The sequence below is a fragment of the Rhinatrema bivittatum genome, chromosome 1, assembly GCF_901001135.1.
Source record: "Rhinatrema bivittatum chromosome 1, aRhiBiv1.1, whole genome shotgun sequence".
In the NCBI taxonomy this organism is placed as follows: Eukaryota; Metazoa; Chordata; class Amphibia; order Gymnophiona; family Rhinatrematidae; genus Rhinatrema; species Rhinatrema bivittatum.
Genome location: NC_042615.1, coordinates 582,864,666 through 582,882,418, shown reverse-complemented (window position 1 = coordinate 582,882,418; position 17,753 = coordinate 582,864,666). Strand labels below are relative to the sequence as shown.

The window sequence follows — 17,753 nt, the reverse complement described above, 5'->3', positions numbered from 1 at the left end:
ATATTAAATAAATACTTCTGTTCAGTGTTCACTAAAGAAGACTCTGGAGAAGGACTTTTGCTGGTTGACAAGACCATAGGTGGAGATGGGGTAGATGAAACTCCATTTACAGAAGAGAATGTATGGGAAGAGCTAGGAGTGGACAAGGCTATGGGGCTGGATGAGGATACTGAGGGAGCTCAGATGTGCTGGCAATTCACTGCGTGACCTGTTCAATAGATCCCTGAAAATGGGAGTGGTGCCAAGTGATTGGGGTATGGCGATGGTGGTCCTGCTCCACAGGACAGGTAGGAGAGAGGAGGCTGGAAACTACAGGCCAGTTAGCCCCACCTCACCAATGGGAAAATTAATGGAGACTTTGCAGAAGGAAAGGATAGTAAACTATCTACAGTCAGGAGGATTGCTGGACCTGAGGAAACATGGATTCACTAGGGGAAGGTCCTGTCAGAAAAATTTGATTTTTTTTTTTTTGATTGGGTGAAAAAGAATAGGATGGAAGAAGAGTGCTCGATGTGATCTACTTGGATTTCAGCAAAGCTTTTGATACGGTTGCGCATAGGAGGCTGGTGAATAAAATGAGAAGCTTGAGAGTGAGCGCCAAGGTGGTGGCGAGGATTACAAACTGGTTAATGCAACCAGCTCTGAAGAGAGAGCGGTGTTAAGCAGAGTCCCACAAGGATCGGTGTTGGGACTGGATCTGTTCAATATCTTTGTGAGCAATATTGCGGAAAGAAGGTAAAATTTGTCTATTTGCGGATGATACTAAAATCTGCAGCAGAGTGGACATGCCAGAAGGAATAGAGAGAACGAGATGTGATTTAAGGAAGCTTGAACAGTGGTCGAAGATATGGTAGCTGGGATTCAATGCCAAAAAGTACAGAGTCATGCATATGAGGTGTGGTAACCCAAAAACGTTGTATGTGATGGGGGGTGAAGGGCTGTTTTGCACGGAGCAAGAGAGGGATCTTGGGTGATAGTGTCTAGCGATCTGAAGACTGTGAAGCTATGTGACATGGCGATAGCTAAAGCCAGAAGAATGCTGGGGTGCATAGAGAGAGGAATAACTAGTATAAAAAAAAGGTGATAATCCCCTTGTAGAGGTCCTTGGTGAGGCCTCACTTGGAGTGCTGAGTTCAGTCGTGGAGACAGACAGGATGGAGGCAGTCCAGAGAAGGGGGTCAAAAATGGTGGGTGGTCTCCATCAATTGATTTATGAAAAGTTTGAAGGAATATGTATACCCTAGAGGAAAGGAGGTGCTTTTGGAGATATGATACAGACCTTCAGATACATGAAAGGTTTTAATGATGCACAATCATTGGAAAGAAATCAGTAGAACTAGGGGTCATGTAATGAAACTCTAGGGAGGGTGACTTGGAACCAACGCCAGGAAATATTTCTTCTCGGAGAGGGTAGTGGATGCCTGGAATGCCCTCCTGGAGAAGGTGATGAAAACAAAAATGTTGAAAGATTCAAAGGGGCATGGGATAAACACTATGGATCCCTAAAGGCTAGAGGATGGAATTGAAGAAATGAATACATGGGGGTAACTTGCTGAGTGGCTGTTTCTATCCTTAATTTGCTTGGGTGACTGCTACTACCCTTAACCAATATGCCTTTATTCTGTTGATGCAACTGCATCATTGCTCTCTGCTTCAACAGCAGGGGAAAACATGAAAAGGGGAATTAGATTCAAACAGCAAACAACAAGGACATTCAATTTTGTGGTCTGGGAAAACAAGCATAGGGGTAACTTGCTGATGCAGCTGTTACTGCCCTTAACCAAAAACCCTGAAACTCTTGATGCAACCCCAACATTGCTCTCTGCTTTAATGGCAGGAGGTAACAGGGAATCAGATTCAAAACAGCAACAAAGAAGGACCCTGTCTTTGACGGTCAATGGTCAGGACAAAGAACAAAATAGCACAATATAAAGTCCACCGCCAACCTAATACCCTCAGGACCATCAGGACCTTATTGATTGTTTAAAGTAACCCTACACGTTCTCTGTTCAATACTATGTTTATTGTTTAATATAACGACCTTATTGATTGTTTAATGTAACGATACACGTTCTCTGTTCAATACTATGTTTATTGTTTAATGTAACGCCCCCCCAGCGATAGTTGTGTTATATGGAAACCGACTTGATTTGACATATATATATCAAGAAAGTCGGTATATAAAAACCCTAAATAAATAAATAAATAAATAAATAAAGCATATATTGCTTGTGTATATTTTTTGGAAAATGAATAAAGAGTTAAAAAATAAGTTTAGCAAGGATATCTGTAAGATTCTGGGCGTAAGAAGGTTTGCCCATGATTAGGAAATGATAGCTTTGTTAGGTGAAAAAGGAAAATGCCCACTATCAATTACTCATTGAGACATATTCCACAAAGGTAGACTTTAAAGGTGGAATTTAGCAGAATAACCATTTGATCCTGGAGTCTTGAGCAATGTAGCGTTTTGAATTCTGCTTTGAATCTCCTGCACCTGGCTAGGCAAGTTTAACTTTGCAATTTGTTCTGAGGTCAGTTTAGTTAATTTCACTGAATTAAGGATGATGTGAAAAGTTAAAATGTGCACGTGTGAAATTCCTGTGGCAAGTCTGGTAGTTGGTTTCCCATCCTCTTTCAAACAAGGACTACTATGTGATAACTAGGATGGGGATAAGTCATAGCAAATGGTAGGTGAGTGTAGTTCTGAAAAAGGAAATGAAGATCTAAGACATTTATCTACAATTCTACTGGGGTCAGCAAGGACTTTTTTTTTTTTGAAGTGCATATAAGGTAGTTGTGGTACGTGCAGGAAACATTCTGTGGAGCAACTCTAGTCCATTGCAGAAGCCATAGTCAAAAGAAACCTCAGACTACTTCCTTTTCTTTATGTCCAGATTATTAGGTTACTTCCTCAGCCTTGTTTTGCTTCTCCTTAATTTTCTCCATCAAGGTCTCCTACTTTCTAGCAGACATGCGATATAGTCTTGCTTTGCTTACTATCTCTTCCCACTTATATTAGAATTATGCTGCCGGAGCAATGAATTAAGTGGCAGCACGCAACATGGTGTAGAACCAGTTAATTTAATTAAATTAAAAAATGTTTATATACTGCTTTCTGGTCAAAGATTAGAGGCTTTAAATTTGGCAGAACCATGTCTAGGTTTTGCTTTATATTTGCCACATTTTTGCTTGAGACAATTCCTTATTGGCCCATTCAAAGCTTCTCTTGCATTCTTACCACAACATTGCTTTACTTGGTATTCCATTTTTTAATTTTTATATCTAAATTTGTCATACATTTTTAGTTGATACCTTATAATTCAGTTCTTGCAGTCCTTTAATATTTTGGTTACAATGACCCTTTGAAGCACTATGGAGAAAAAGATGTTAGTTTGCACAGGAGGCCTCCTTGTGGCCAGAAGTAGAAAAACATTAAAAAATATATATATACTTGGTAAGCGTTTCAAAATTTGTAAGCAAACAAAAATGTGTTTTAACTTGATATCTGTGCACAAAGCCTTCCAACACTTCTAATTTGAGGCTCTGATCTGACAAAATACAGCTAGAGAAGATGTGAATTGATTTTGATTGCTTTGCTGTTTACCAGAGTCCTCTGAATTGTTGCTTTAGCATCTGTAGCCTCTTCTAGTGCTGACTAGGAAGATAGGGGTCACACTGAGTCCCAGGGCTGAGCCCTGACAGTCTCACCCAGCCCAGCAGTGGATTCTCCAGATCGAGAGGAGAGTGTGTCTCCAGAGCACAGGGTGCAATACAACAGTCTCTGCAGGGTGCAATCTTAATTCTTAGGTATTTAGAATTACCAGTACCAAAACAATCGAACTGGACACTCAAGATGGATGTTCCAAAAGTTTATTGTATGACTCGCTCGATTCTAATCAGATGGTACCACTCTATTAGTTATATCCATAGTCAGTATAAAATCAAACTCCAACTTAGTCCCAGGGTATTCTCCCTTCCTGGAAAGTAGAATGGGGCTCTTAGCTTTAGTGATTATTTCTGTTCCAAAAATACCTATAATCCACTTCACAAACTCCACTCCTCTCAGACCTTATTCTCTTAAAGTAGAGTCTCCTGTCTTGGGTTTCCAGTCTCTTCTCTCCTCCAGATGGACTTCTCAGTTCTCCTCAGATGGTACACTGGATCTTTCAGGCTGAAAGACCCAAAACTCACATAGCAGAGAAAAACACAAAACCCTCTCTCTTCAATAGCAGGAAGGGTGGGCAGAAAAAAATTCTTCCCAAAATAAATAAAACTTCTCAGAAAATGCTAATAGTCTCAAAGCACAGGTGCCACACTCCAACCATTGGGTATGAATTGGAAAAAGTGATTATTCTTTCTTCATAGTTTTACCCAGGGCAGAAGCGCGTCCCACAATCTGCCACACTAGGACACCCAGAAAAATATAATCAAAATCACTTTATTAGAAATCACTGAGCCACATTCCACCAGTCATAGGGTATAGACCAGCAATGTGTTATCTCACTTCCTACCCTATTCAGCTGAATAGGGTAGGAAGGAATAGGGGAACCAACTCCTCTCACTTCATCTTCCAACCAAAAATCTTACACTGATCCCAGGTGTCGCCCACTTTTGAACAGGCAGGGGCTCACTGGAGCAGCCTCCAACTGGAGGGTGCTGTGGCTACATGGTATATGCTCCATGCCTGCTTCCATAAAAATTCCCAAATACTAGGGCCAGTTACTTGTACAGATCCTCATGGTCTCTCTATACATTATTGCATATATAATACATCTTAAAATATCAAAGACAGTGTGTTTTTTCCACTTCTGTATCGGGCATGAATTTTAGAAAATAATTACTCTCCTGTCTTGTTCCTAGAACCAGAGATATATCTACGCAGGTTCTAACTCCAGGGTGGTGCAGACTCCTCTTGCATTCTGTATGAAGTACCAAACCTGCCTGGACTGCGTGTTAAGCAGGGATCCCTACTGTGCATGGAACCCGCATGAATTCTCGTGTGTTAATATCCTTCAGGAAGGAAATGCTGACAGGTAATGAGACCCTCATCATCTCATCATGAACAAAATAAAACGGCCAGTTAATATTTTCCAAGCTGAATCTGAAGTGTTCTTTGTTTAGCTTATACTCTGATTGTTTTGCAGGGTTTTGATTCAGAACATAAACGGTGATGCTGCTTCTTGCTTCGGTAAGTCATCATTTTGTATATATGCTTCAGTGAACGTTTGACTACCAGTGTAAATTTTAAATCTCTAGGAGTGAAGTCTTTTTAAGGGAACAAAATTCATAGCCATATTCTTAGACTCACAGAGCCACCACGCTCATCTCCAAAGATCTGTTGAACAGGTCCTTCAGCGGCTTAGCCAGAACCACTCTGAGCTATCTTAATATACTAGGGGGTCCTGTCTTCTCCATAGTTTTTGTACACTCTGGTTTTCCTAGTTCTGCACAAACATTCTCTTCCATAAAAGGTGTGGCCACTACCTTACTATTATGCATTTACTTTCCAACAACTGATGGTCCTACACTGAGAACCTGTTCCATGCATCCACTATCCTTTCTTTGAAGAAGTATTTCTGTATGCCTCTCTTGAATTTGCTTCTTTTCAGCCTCTTTACATGACCCCTTTTCTAGGATTTCCATGTCACGGAGAAATGCTTGCTGGTTGTGCTTGGCTTATACCTCTGAATTATTTGAATGTTCTACCATATTCTCCTTTTCTCTTCTCTGCTCTAGAATATATAAAAATATGTTTTTAAGTTAAATCTCACTGGGCTTATGGAACAGATTCTGCACTATTTTAGTAGGCCTCCCCTGCATACTTCTTCTCTGTCTATATTTGTTTACAGATATGACCCCTTGAAACAGACACACTATTTCAGATGAAGCCTCAAATGATTTGTAGAGAAGCATTATCACTCCCTTTTTTTCTGATGGTTATTCTTCTCCTTTGGCAGTCTAATATTTGTCTTGATCTTGCCACTGACTTGTGCTGTTTGGGAACTTTGAGTTCCTCAGATTCGATCATGCCCAGATGCCTCTCCTCTTTGGTATACTTCAAGACCTGGCCCAAGGTCATTCCTAGGAAATGGTGAATTGGGGCATCTGCCCCAAGCTTCAAACTTTGGGATTATGGCAAGCCTCGTGGCACCCACTGCCTTCTAACCACCCGACACTGCCCTAGATGTCTTGCAGTTTGAACCACACTGGACCTAACAGTCTCGCAGGATCTAACCGTCTCATGTGGTTCAAACCACAAGATGTGAAGTAGGAATGTAAAATGATAAAGGTTAAATGGTTATTGGTAAGTAAAGCTTAACCGAAACAAAAGTGAGTCAGGTCTGGGGCTGACTTTACTGCTTCCTAGCTGTGGCCCTAGTGGCAGGAACCTGCTGGTGAGTCCAAGTCTCAGTCCAGAATTTGCTGCTCATGGGACATCACGCCACTTCCTGCACGTGGCTTCCTCCGTGGGTGTGAGAACATCCTAGCACTGACTTCAGGCTGGGAGTCTGGGGGAAGCTTCTTGGAATATCGCTGCCCCCTTGCCACCTTGTAATTCCGACAGCTAACGTTTGAAATATTTACATCACTAGTCTGGCATGATAGATACCTGGAGCCTAGAAGGTGTGGCTCTTGCACAAGGCTGATTTCCTCAGGTCCTATGCCTGAAAGGGATGGCCCTGACCTTATCTCATATACTGATGTCTTGGATTTCTGTGCCCTAAATGTATCTCTCTGCACTTACTTTCATTAATTCTTAGCTACCAAACTCTAAACCACTCCTCAAGGTTTCTTGCATCACTCCTCAATTTTGTGGTTTACTCCCTCTTTAGTTTCAACTTTTCATCTTGGAGAAGAGACGGCTGAGGGGTAGGTATGAGAGAGGTCTATAGAATGAGTGGAATGGAACGAGTAAACGTTAATCAGTTGTTTACTCTTCTGAAAAGTACAAAGACCAGGGGACACACAATGAAGTTACTAGGTAATAACATTTAAAACTAATAAGAGAAAATATGATTTTACTCAACGCATAAATAAGCTCTGGAATTTGTTGCCAGAGGATGTGGTGAAAGCTATTAGTGTGGCTGCATTTAAAAAAGGTTTGGACAAGTTCCTGGAGGAAAGGTCTATAAACCATTAATAAGGTAGAGTTGCAGAAATCCACTGCTTATTCTGGGGATAAGCAACTTGGTTTCTATCTACCCCTTGGGATCCTGCCAGATACTTGTGACCTGGCTTTGGCCACTATTGGAAACAGCATACTGGGCTTGATGGACCTTTGGCCTCAGCCAGTATGGCAAGATTTATGCTCTTATGTTCTTATAGAATCAGAGTGTATTGCTCTGTTGCCAGGTCTCCATCAGCTATTCTTTATTCTAATTTTAGGTATTATGAGGATAATCTTCAAACAGATCTAGCTATCTTTTATAATGGATTAATGCAATTAGATGGGGCTGTTTGACAATTGCCCCCTCAGTGCAGGTCCACAACAGAAAGGGACAGGCCTAGGGCAGTGATTAAGGTGGGAATGGGGAAGAACAAATGGGGATTTCATTTTGAAACTCTGCATGCACTTTACTCTGGGTACTTTACAGCAGATGCAAAGTGTAGATTGTTTATCTTGCTGCAGGCCTCAAAACCCAAACAACTTCGTAGACACTGAAATTATGAACAGTTTTAGAAGTGTTACTAAGTTTTCGTTGAGTTCCAGTTTCAGCTTTTATATTTATGTAAGTCCCTTTTCTTCAGGATCCTCCTTAAAAGGCAAGGGGCTATCTTCAGATGCTGCAGAGTAGGGCAAAACTGGCTGCAATTCCATATCGGGAATCTCCTGCAGGCGGCAGCATAAAGATGCAAGGACCAAAGGGGATCATCATGCAGTCTCTCAAAAGAAGGCCACCTAATGGTGGTTTTCCAAAATAAGCCATACTTTACCCTCCATTGCCTCAGGTACAAACTTAGGCCTGGATTTTCTAACGACGCACAGCTCTATGAATCGCGCGGGGCAGGGGGCAGGTCTGCGATAGCCGACAGCGATCTCACCTCTGCGGTGCGATCGCTGCCGGCTTTCGCACCCAATAGCGCCATCATAAAAGGTGGTGCTAATGGGCGCGAAATTGGAAGCGAAAAGGCTCCTTAACTTTTCGCCGTCCGCGCTGTCTTCGCAGCTGGGTATCTGTTGGAAGCGGAGTTGGAGCGGCACCGGTGCCGCTCCAACTCCTCCCCTTCCGGTGGCAGCTACTCCCCAATCTAGCTATCGCACGCGAAAAGGGACTTTTTACAATGGGAAAGTCCCTTTTCGCAATGAGAAAGTCCCTTTTCGCGTACGCTAGCTTTAGAAAATAACCCCCTTAGATTGTAAGCCCTCTGGGGATAGGGAAATACCTACAGTACCTGAATGCAATCCACTTTGAAGTGCTGAAAAAAGTGCAAAAAGCAGAATATAAATCTAAATAAACAAATACTTTTACTGAGGCCAAAAGCAAAAATAGGCAAAAATAGAAAATTTAGGAATCCACAATCTCTAGGACAAAAATACAGAGATCTCTGTTGAAAAGGGTTTACCTGGCTAGGTCTAGGACTTAGCTGGTATTTTTAAATGTCTTGACCTGCTGAGCAGCTAAGATTTTTAACCAGGTATGTTATTACTTGGCTAAAACGTAGTCAGATATAAAGAGGCAGGGCTGGAGCGTCCAAGCGGTGTGACCAAAATGTATCCGGCTAGTGCTGATATTCAGTATACCCAGATACCCAGCTAATTATGGTTGGATAAAACATAGGCCTAGAGTCAACTAAGTAATTGTTTTGTTTTTTTTATTCTTGCAGACCTGAAGCAGTCTTATCCCAGCTCCACAGCCCCCAAATATAAAACTTGTAGCTAGGTTGTAGCAGTCCCTCTTCTCGCAGCTGTCAAAACTGACAAAAACTGTAGCAGAGCCAAGCAGTTAGATTTTCCGCCCCACCCCCTATACAGACAGCAAGTAAAGGAAGAAATGCCCACCCCTACCTCCATCCCTGAACCTCCGGTGGGAAGGGGAGGGGAAAGATGGAGATGGTTAGAGGGAGAGGGGCATGATGGAGGTAGTTAGAGAGAGGTGGAGGACAAAGGGCAATATGGATATGGTTAGAGAGGGAGGGAGGGAGAGGGGAAAGGTCATGGGCAGATTGGCCTATCGGGGGATCCAGTCCCACTGGTCACGTGGTCTTCATCTCAGCTCTTGTTGCGGGCTTGCCGCAAAACAAGGTCTGTTGTGGAGCCGCTAGATAAATCCTTCTGCCAAGCCTGTAGACCTTTCTTTGGGCCACGTCGGGTTGGGTTCCATCACGGCCCTGCCGAGACCTCCCTCAGGCCGTAATGCTTTGGTCTCCCTCGCAGCCCGAGGGAGGTCTCGGCGGAGCCATGATGGAGCGCAACCTGTTGTGGCCTGAGAGAGATCTCAGCGGGGCCATGATGGAGCGCGCAACCTGTTGCGGCCCGAGAGAGATCTCGGCGGGGTGCGACAGAGTCCAACATGTCGTGGCCCAAAGAAAGGCCTACAGGCTCAGCAGAAGGACACACATAGTGGTTGCAGGACCGCGTCCTCCCACTTCCCCTCAGGCAGTAAATGAGCAGCATGGGCACAGCCTAGGCCCAGAAGAAAGGAGGATGCCTGAGAGGTTTTTGTGTGTGTGTATGAGAGAAAGCGCCAGTATGTGTGTATGAAAGAGAGAGAGAGCCTCAATATGTGCATGAGTGAGTGAGCCTGCATGTGTGTATGTGTGAGCCCGCATGTGTATGAAAGAGAGAGAGCCTACGAGTTTGTATGAGAGCCGGAATATGTGCATGAGTGAGCTTGCATATGTATATGAAAGAGAGAGCCACTTGTGTATGAAAGAGCCTGCAAGTGTGTGTGAGAGAGCACGCCTACATGTCTGTATGAGAATACCTGCATGTATGCATGTGAATGAGAGCCTGCATGTCTGTACGAAAACACCTGCATGTGTGTATGAGAGAGAGAATGCCTATGTGTAAGAAGGAGAGAGAGAGAGAGGATAAAGATTGTGTGGGCGCCTTCACCCAAATCCACAATAATCTCTGTGAAATCAAAAGATGCCAGGTATTTATTTATGTAATGGTATGGAGAGCTGGAGATTTTTTAAATTATTTATTATTTTAAATTTTGGGGTGTTATTTCATGTGTCTGCTATTTTGAACTATTTTATTGGTGTTTGGGAAATATTAGAACCCATTTATGAGACTTTTTAAATCATTAGGGGCCCAATATTGAAAGATGGCCGTTTAAGTAACTTGGCCGGATATAACTTATCCAGTTAAATTACACAGTATATACAGCGGCACGGCTATTTAGCTGAATATACGCATATATATTTGTACTTAGCAGTATCAGTTATAATCATCTAACGTAGCTGGTAAACGTATGTGGCTAAGACCGAATATTGCTACTTAGTTGCATAAATTATGCAGCTAAGTTGCTCCACAACTTATGCAGCTAACATTTTAGCCATATAAGGGACTTATGTGACTAAGCAGCAGTCACTAAATGTAAGCACATATTCAGTGGCCACTACTTAAGTGCATAAATCCTACTTATCTGGCTAAGTAGCGTGGAACGTGCTTTGAATATTGGGCCTCCTATGTTTGTCGGCTGATTTGATATATTCATTCTTTTCATGGTTTTAATATTATGAACGATATCTTATGTCTCTTGATTTTATTGCTTGATGTTTTGTGAGGAATGATTGTTCGCTTTTCCATTGTTGCACTGCATAATATAGTCGGGCTGGTTGTGGTTACCAAAGCATGTTTGTGAACGAAAGAGAATGAGTGAGCCAATGAGCATACGTTTGAGCAAGAGGACTGTTTAAGCCAGTAGGCCTGTGTGTGAGTTATAAAAGAGATCTAGTGAGCCAGTGAACATGTATGTGAGCATGTATGAGAGAGCCATCGAAGCCCATGTGTGAACAAGAGCATGAGTGTGTGACACAATGAGCATGTCTGCAAGAGAGAACCTGAGTCAGTGAGTATGTACGAAAGACAGCATGTGATCTAGTGAACATGTGTATGAGAGAAGAATATAAAGGAGTTTGTGTGAGAATGAACATTACCCCTGGGGAAATTCAGTGCAAAAAAGTTTAAAATTCTGCACACAAAAATAAAATTCTGCATACTTTATATTAGTCAAAATAACACAATACATGACAGTCTTTAAGTAATTCATTTTAAATGCATTTATTTATTTATTTAAAAATGTTTCTATACCGACATTCATAAAGCATATCACATCAGTTTACATGGAACTGGGATAATATAACTTTAGAAAAGGAAAGAGAAGTTAAATGGAACAAGGAGCTACAAAAACTTGATTGTAGGAGGAGACAGATAGCAAAATTGAGAGGACAGTGGCTGAGAGGTAACAGATAATAATCAGGCATAATTAACATAATTGTTAGCATTATAATATAACATTGATTAACATACAATATAACATATAACATAAAATGCTAACTGATAAAATTGGGGTATACTTAAAAATAAAAGGGTAGAAGGAAATAATGTAATACAGAACAAGGTTATTACTTAAAGATGCAGCGTTTTAAATATTTTGAGCAGAATTTCCCTAGAAGTTCACTGTAAAAGTGTCCCTTCCAACCTCTCTCCCTACTCCCATGGCTAGTCTCCTTTCACTTCACCCTCTCAGGCCCCAACTCCTCCACCTGCCACTCTCTCTCCCTTCCTCCTCTAGGCTCAATCCCTTCCCCTCTAACTCCACTCCTAGAGTTTGACCCCTATCTCAATACTGCCCCTCATACAAGCTCCCTCTCTCTAGTGCACATACACCCCCCCCACCCCCATACAGGCTCCCCTCTCTCTCACACACACACCTCTGTTCATACAGCCTCTCTGCTCGCTCTCTCTCTCTCATGCATACCCCCCTCATACAGATGCCCCCTCTCTCATGCAGACACACCCTCATACAGACTCCCTCTCTCTTGCACACACACCCACACAGGCTTCCTTTCTCTCTCTCTCACACACACCACTGCACACTGGCTCCCTATATTGCTTACCTCCCTACACATTGGCTCCCTCTCTCTCTCTCACACACACACACACACACACACACACACACACACACCCCTTCACACAGCACCCTCTCATGCATGCACACACTATCTCCCAGTCTCTCTCATCTACACACACTCCTTCACAATCTCCTCACATAGGCTCCCTCTCTCTCTCTCTGGCACCCACACCCACGCACTCTAACACATGCTCTCTCTCACTTCCCTGGCTCACAGTCTTACACACACATACACTCACTCACTCAGGTCTGCTTTTCTTTGCCACGAGTAGGATGGCCTCCGCTCGCAGCATGCCTTGGCCTGCTTCATTTTTGCCACGAGTGGGACAGCCTCCGCTCACGGCGAAGAAGGAGCAGACCCCGGCGTGCTACGCACAGAGACCAGCCCACTCACAGCACACCAAGGCCTGCCAAATTCTGCATTACTGCGCAGGAGGAGAATTCTGCCGGAGTTCTGCACAACGCAGAATTCCCACAGGACTAGAACATGTGTATTAGAGAGAGAAGAAAGTTGTGCATATCTCCCACCCCTTACTAATCCATGATAATCTCAGGGTGACTGGAATCTAAAGCTGCCAGGGACAGAGAGTAGGGAATATATTTTAGCTTTAATTTTAATTATTGGGGGATGTTTGCTGTGTCTGCAATTTTGAAATATTTTATCGATGTTTGGGAAATTAAAAAAACAATGCTATATGTTTTTTAATCATTGGATGTTCTTTTCATAAACTGTTTAGAGATATTTATTCTTTTTATGAGTTTAGTTTTACTATTATGATTGACGCTTTATATTTCTTGATGTTATTGTTCAATGTTTCGTGAAGAATATTTGTTTATCCATTACATACAGAGTCTGGCTTGTGCGGTTTCAGATTCAGTTCTTGTCTGCATGTTTGTATTTAAACTGTATCATCTCTTCATTTTCTATTTGGTGTTCTACATGTTTGATTTAAGGTGAGGTGTTCTTCTACGCAGACTTATGGGGTGGCCCCAACTGATTTGCATGGATGGAATGGGTAGGTGTTCCACTCAAAAAGACCCTCAGTCGAGTGGCATATTGCAAAGAGAACTTAATTCCACATTGATATAATTGCATGCAATAAGGAGTGAGCGCCTTGCGCACAGCCTGCACTTTGCTTGAAAAGTCAGGGAAGAACAGTAATTTGGCTTCTTGAAAGTTCAGCTCTTTTTTGCTGTGGTAGGCTTGTAGAATTTTCACTTTATCAGTGTAGTTCAGACACTGGACAGTCACTTGTCGCAACTGCTTCTGATCCGGCCCAGCCAGTGAGCGCTTTCTACTAGGACCGCTCTATTTGAATTAACAATCTGCAATTGCTTGGAGAGCCAGCTCTCGCAGAGGCGTAGTAACTTCTCCCCATGTACTGTTTCTGGGAGACCTACGATGCAGATGTTGTTCCGGTGGCTTCATTTTTCTAAATCTTCCAGTTTCTCTTCCAGGGCTGTCTGCCACTTCTCCGACGCGGAGGCACTCTCTTCCAGTGTTACCACGCGGTCCTCATGTTTGGCTAATTTAGCGTGCACCCCGCTGATGGCTGTGGCATACTCCTCCACCTTATCCTGAAGTTCATCCACGGAGAGTGGCAGACACCACTCGCGTGAGGTCTTTGATTACCGTGTCAGAGAGGCCTTCCATAAGCAGGCCCTCCGACACCATCTTATCTTCCGGCCCTGTCAGCTTCTCTAGCCCCGCTCGCTTGGGACGTCTCGACATTGCGGCACTGAAGGATTAAATTGTTGCAGAGCAGTTCAGGGATCCTCTAAAGTTGAAAGCAGTGGGTTTTGGCGTTCGTAAGAGCAGTTTAATTAGAGGAATCCTGCCAGCTGTTAGGAGCGAGAGCTGAGAGCGCATGATCAGGCAGGCAGCATGGACACGCCCCCCGCATGGATGGAATGGGGATCTACAGCTTTGTTTACTCAGTGCTGGTCTAGAGTATGCTCTGTTTCTCAATTATTTAGGAAAAATGTGAAACTTATTTTGGAGATATTTGGGCTTAATTCTGACGGGTTTCAGAGAGAGTGCACAAGAGAGTCAGATACCCTGTGAACCGGTTTAGAAAAAATCCCCATAGCTGATATTTTCCTGCAATCCGCCCACGGGCATGATGGAGATAGTTAGAGAGGGAGGGAGAGAGGCATGATGGAGATGGTTGGGGAGGGGGGGGGGCATGATAGAGATGGTAGGAGGGAGGGAGGAGAGGGGCATAAGCTAGAGGGGTATAGTGTAGAGCTGGGAGATGGAATGGGCAAAAAGGGGCAAAGAACAGAAAAGGAGTTAAATGACTGAGGAAGAGAATCAGTGGGGAGACTGATAGCTGATAACCAAAAATAAGGAGTTTGAGACTCTGAGGTAAGAAAAAGGCAGATGGGATGGAAAAAAGACAGTAGGAGAGGGATAAAAGGATGAAAGATGGAGATGAATGCGAGAGAAAGAGGAGGGAGATGAGCATAGAGCTGGTAATAGAGACATAGTTGAAGAAAGTGAGATTAAATAAAGACATTAGAAATGCAGAGGATGAATGGATGAAGAAAGGAGGAGAAATGAGAAAAAAAAAGTAAAAATTGAAGAGAAGAACCAGGGAAAGGTAAGAAATAAGGAGAGAAAAGGAAAAAACTGAGGGGAAAAATATGCTTTGGTATTCAAAGTAGAAAAAAACTATTTTCTGTTTAGGTTATTGGAAGATAGAATGTCCATCGGACGGGATAAACTTACCCTGTTAACTTAAACAAGATATTCAGCAGCAAAGCCCGTTAAATCCAAAGTTAGCCAGTTAAGTGTATCCAGCTAACTTTAAGATAGCCCTGTCATTTGACTAAAGCTATTTGGATAATTTATCCAAATAGCATGGAGCATCAGATTAATCCCACTAATTTAGTTTCCCCCCCCCCCCCCCTCAAACGCCTGATTTATCTGAGAGCAGTCAGTGTGGTTTGTATTTTTTATTTTTTTTTTTAATTTATATTTATTGAAATTTTTCAAAATTACAATAAAGCAATCTTAACAGAAATAACGGCATCAGCCTATCCAAGTCCACAATATGTGAGGAAGATTTACAGAAAATTTTCAAGGCAGTTTACAATCCAAACATAATATAGGTTTGTATTTTTAAAGTCTTTGCTACGTCCTGAACCTAGCTGGACAAAACCTTTGAATGTGAACCTCATGATCTTTTGAGGTAAAAAAAAATGTTTGTTCTATAAACAATTAAATTTTTCAAGAATTTACAAATGCTCCTACTTTACCCTTCTTTTCTCTATCGCCTGCATTTAGTTTCTGTGCCTCATTGCCTAATGTATGCTAAAAAAGAGATTTTTCGGAAGGGGTGTATTAATAATGGGGTAGATTTTAAAAGGTGCGCACACGCCAGCTTATGCTGGCATGGGCATGTTATGAAATCCATGGGCCCCGCACACATGCGCCCTGGATTTTAAATCTAAATGCGTATGTGCGGGGGGAATTTTAGTAAGTTACACGCAGTGATGCAATCAGACCTCCCCTCGTTCCCTCCCAGTCTGCTCCAATTAAAGAGCGGACTGGGAGGGAATTCCCTACTCCCTCCCTCCTCTCCTCTCCTCCCCACCCCCTAAGCCCTTCCTATTGACTTAGTTTTTTTTGTTTTACTACTTACTGCTCCCGTGGAGCCGGCCTGGCAATTTAGCACGTATCGGCACTTACGCGTGTGGCCGGGCCCTTTTGAAAATGCGCGCGGCGTGCGCTGGTTCCAGCCACGCGCGTAAGTGCCAATATTTGCGCGCGTGGCTGTTTTAAAATTCACACACAATAAGCCCTACTCTCCAGAAACCGGAAGTACACGTACAAAAACAATGAAAAAAGGTTTTGGGTAAATTATTCAAAATCCATTACGCCATATACCAATATTATAAGAGTACATTTTGTAGGACCGCTACCAACGGGATCTGTATAGCAATCAGACCCGGAATAGGAGAGGTCACTTTACTTTATTAATAATCTAGAAGTCTCTCAAAAAATATTTTGCCACGGGAAGATAAAGTTCAAAACAAAGCCACCAAAAAAGCTTTTGTTTAAATAAAGAATCATATGCAAGAAATTGCAGTACTTAGCTTCAAAACCGGGATTTCAACCTTTTTATCCCGGTTTTGAAGCTAAGTACTGCAATTTCTTGCATATGATTCTTTATTTAAACAAAAGCTTTTTTGGTGGCTTTGTTTTGAACTTTATCTTCCCGTGGCAAAATATTTTTTGAGAGACTTCGTAGAAGCCTCTCATGAGGGACTTTGTCAAATGCGTTCTGAAAATCCAAATACACTACATCTACCGGTTCACCTTTATCCACATGTTTATTAACCCCTTCAAAAAAATGAAGCAGATGTTAGGCAAGACTATCCCTTGGGTAAATCCATGTTGACTGTGTTCCATTAAACAATGTCTTTCTATATGCTCTACAGTTTTGATCTTGAGAATAGTTTCCACTGTTTTTCCTGGCACTGAAGTCATGCTCACTGGTCTATAGTTACCTGGATCACCCCTGGAGCCTTTTTTAAATATTGGGGTTACATTGGCCACCCTCCAGTCTTAGGTACAATGGATGATTTTAATGATAGGTTACAAATTTTAACAAATAGATCAGAAATTTCATTATTTAATTCCTTCAGTACCCTAGGATGCATACCATCTGGTCCAGGTGATTTGCTACTCTTTAGTTTGTCAATCTGGCCTACTACATCTTCCAGGTTCACAGTGATTTCGTTCAGTTGGTTTGACTCGTGACCCCTGAAAACAATCTCCGGAACTGGTATCCCCCCAACATCCTCATTAGTAAACACGGAAGCAAAGAATTAATTTAGTCTTTCTGCAATGGCCTTATCTTCCCTAAGAGCCCCTTTAACCCCTCGGTCATTTAATGGTCCAACCGACTCCCCCACAGATTTCTTGCTTCGAATATATTTAAAGTTTTTATTAAGAGTTTTTGCCTCTATGGCCAACTTCATTTCAAATTCTGTCATTGCCTGTCTTATCAATGTTTTACACTTAACTTGACAATGCTTATGTTTTATCCTATTTTCTTCATATGGATCCTTCTTCCAATTTTTGAAGGATGTTTTTTTTTGCTAAAATAGCCTCTTTCACCTCACCTTTTAACTATGACGGTAATTGTTTTGCCTTCCTTCCACCTTTCTTAATGTGTAGAATACATATGGACTGCGCCTCTAGGATTGTATTATTAAACAATGTCCATGCCTGTTGAACACCTTTAACCTTTGCAGCTGCATCTTTCCCTTTTTTTCTAACTATTTTCCTCATTTTATCAAAGTTTCCCTTTTGAAAGTTTAGTGTTTGAGCTGCAGATGTACTTATTGTCCCCCTTCCAGTTATTTAAATTTGATCATATTATGATCACTGTTGCCAAGTGTCCTCAACCACCATTACCTCTCTCACCAAATCCTGCGTTCCACTAAGAATTAAATCTAAAATGGCTCCACTCTTGTTGGTTCCTGAACCAATTGCTCCATGAAGCAGTCATTTATTACATCCAGGAACTTTGTCTCTAGCAAGTCCTGATGTTACATTTCCCCAGTCAGTATTGGGGTAATGAAATCTTGTTTTTGTATAAAGACGTGGTATTTGATAATTTTGAACAATCACAACGCTATGTAAATATTTTTATCAAT

General features: G+C 42.2%; 1 protein-coding gene across 5 annotated transcripts in view; it reads left to right on the top strand.

Moving 5' to 3' along the window:
* The window catches only part of LOC115100224 (semaphorin-4D-like), a 434,534-nt gene that overhangs the window by 326,044 nt on the left and 90,737 nt on the right, over nucleotides 1-17,753 (top strand). For all 5 annotated transcript variants that reach the window (XM_029618594.1, XM_029618567.1, XM_029618577.1 and 2 more), the window contains 2 exons: nucleotides 4,861-5,033; nucleotides 5,145-5,188. In XM_029618594.1, coding sequence (XP_029474454.1) covers nucleotides 4,861-5,033; nucleotides 5,145-5,188 — 217 coding nt within the window. The remainder of the gene's footprint in view (nucleotides 1-4,860; nucleotides 5,034-5,144; nucleotides 5,189-17,753) is intronic.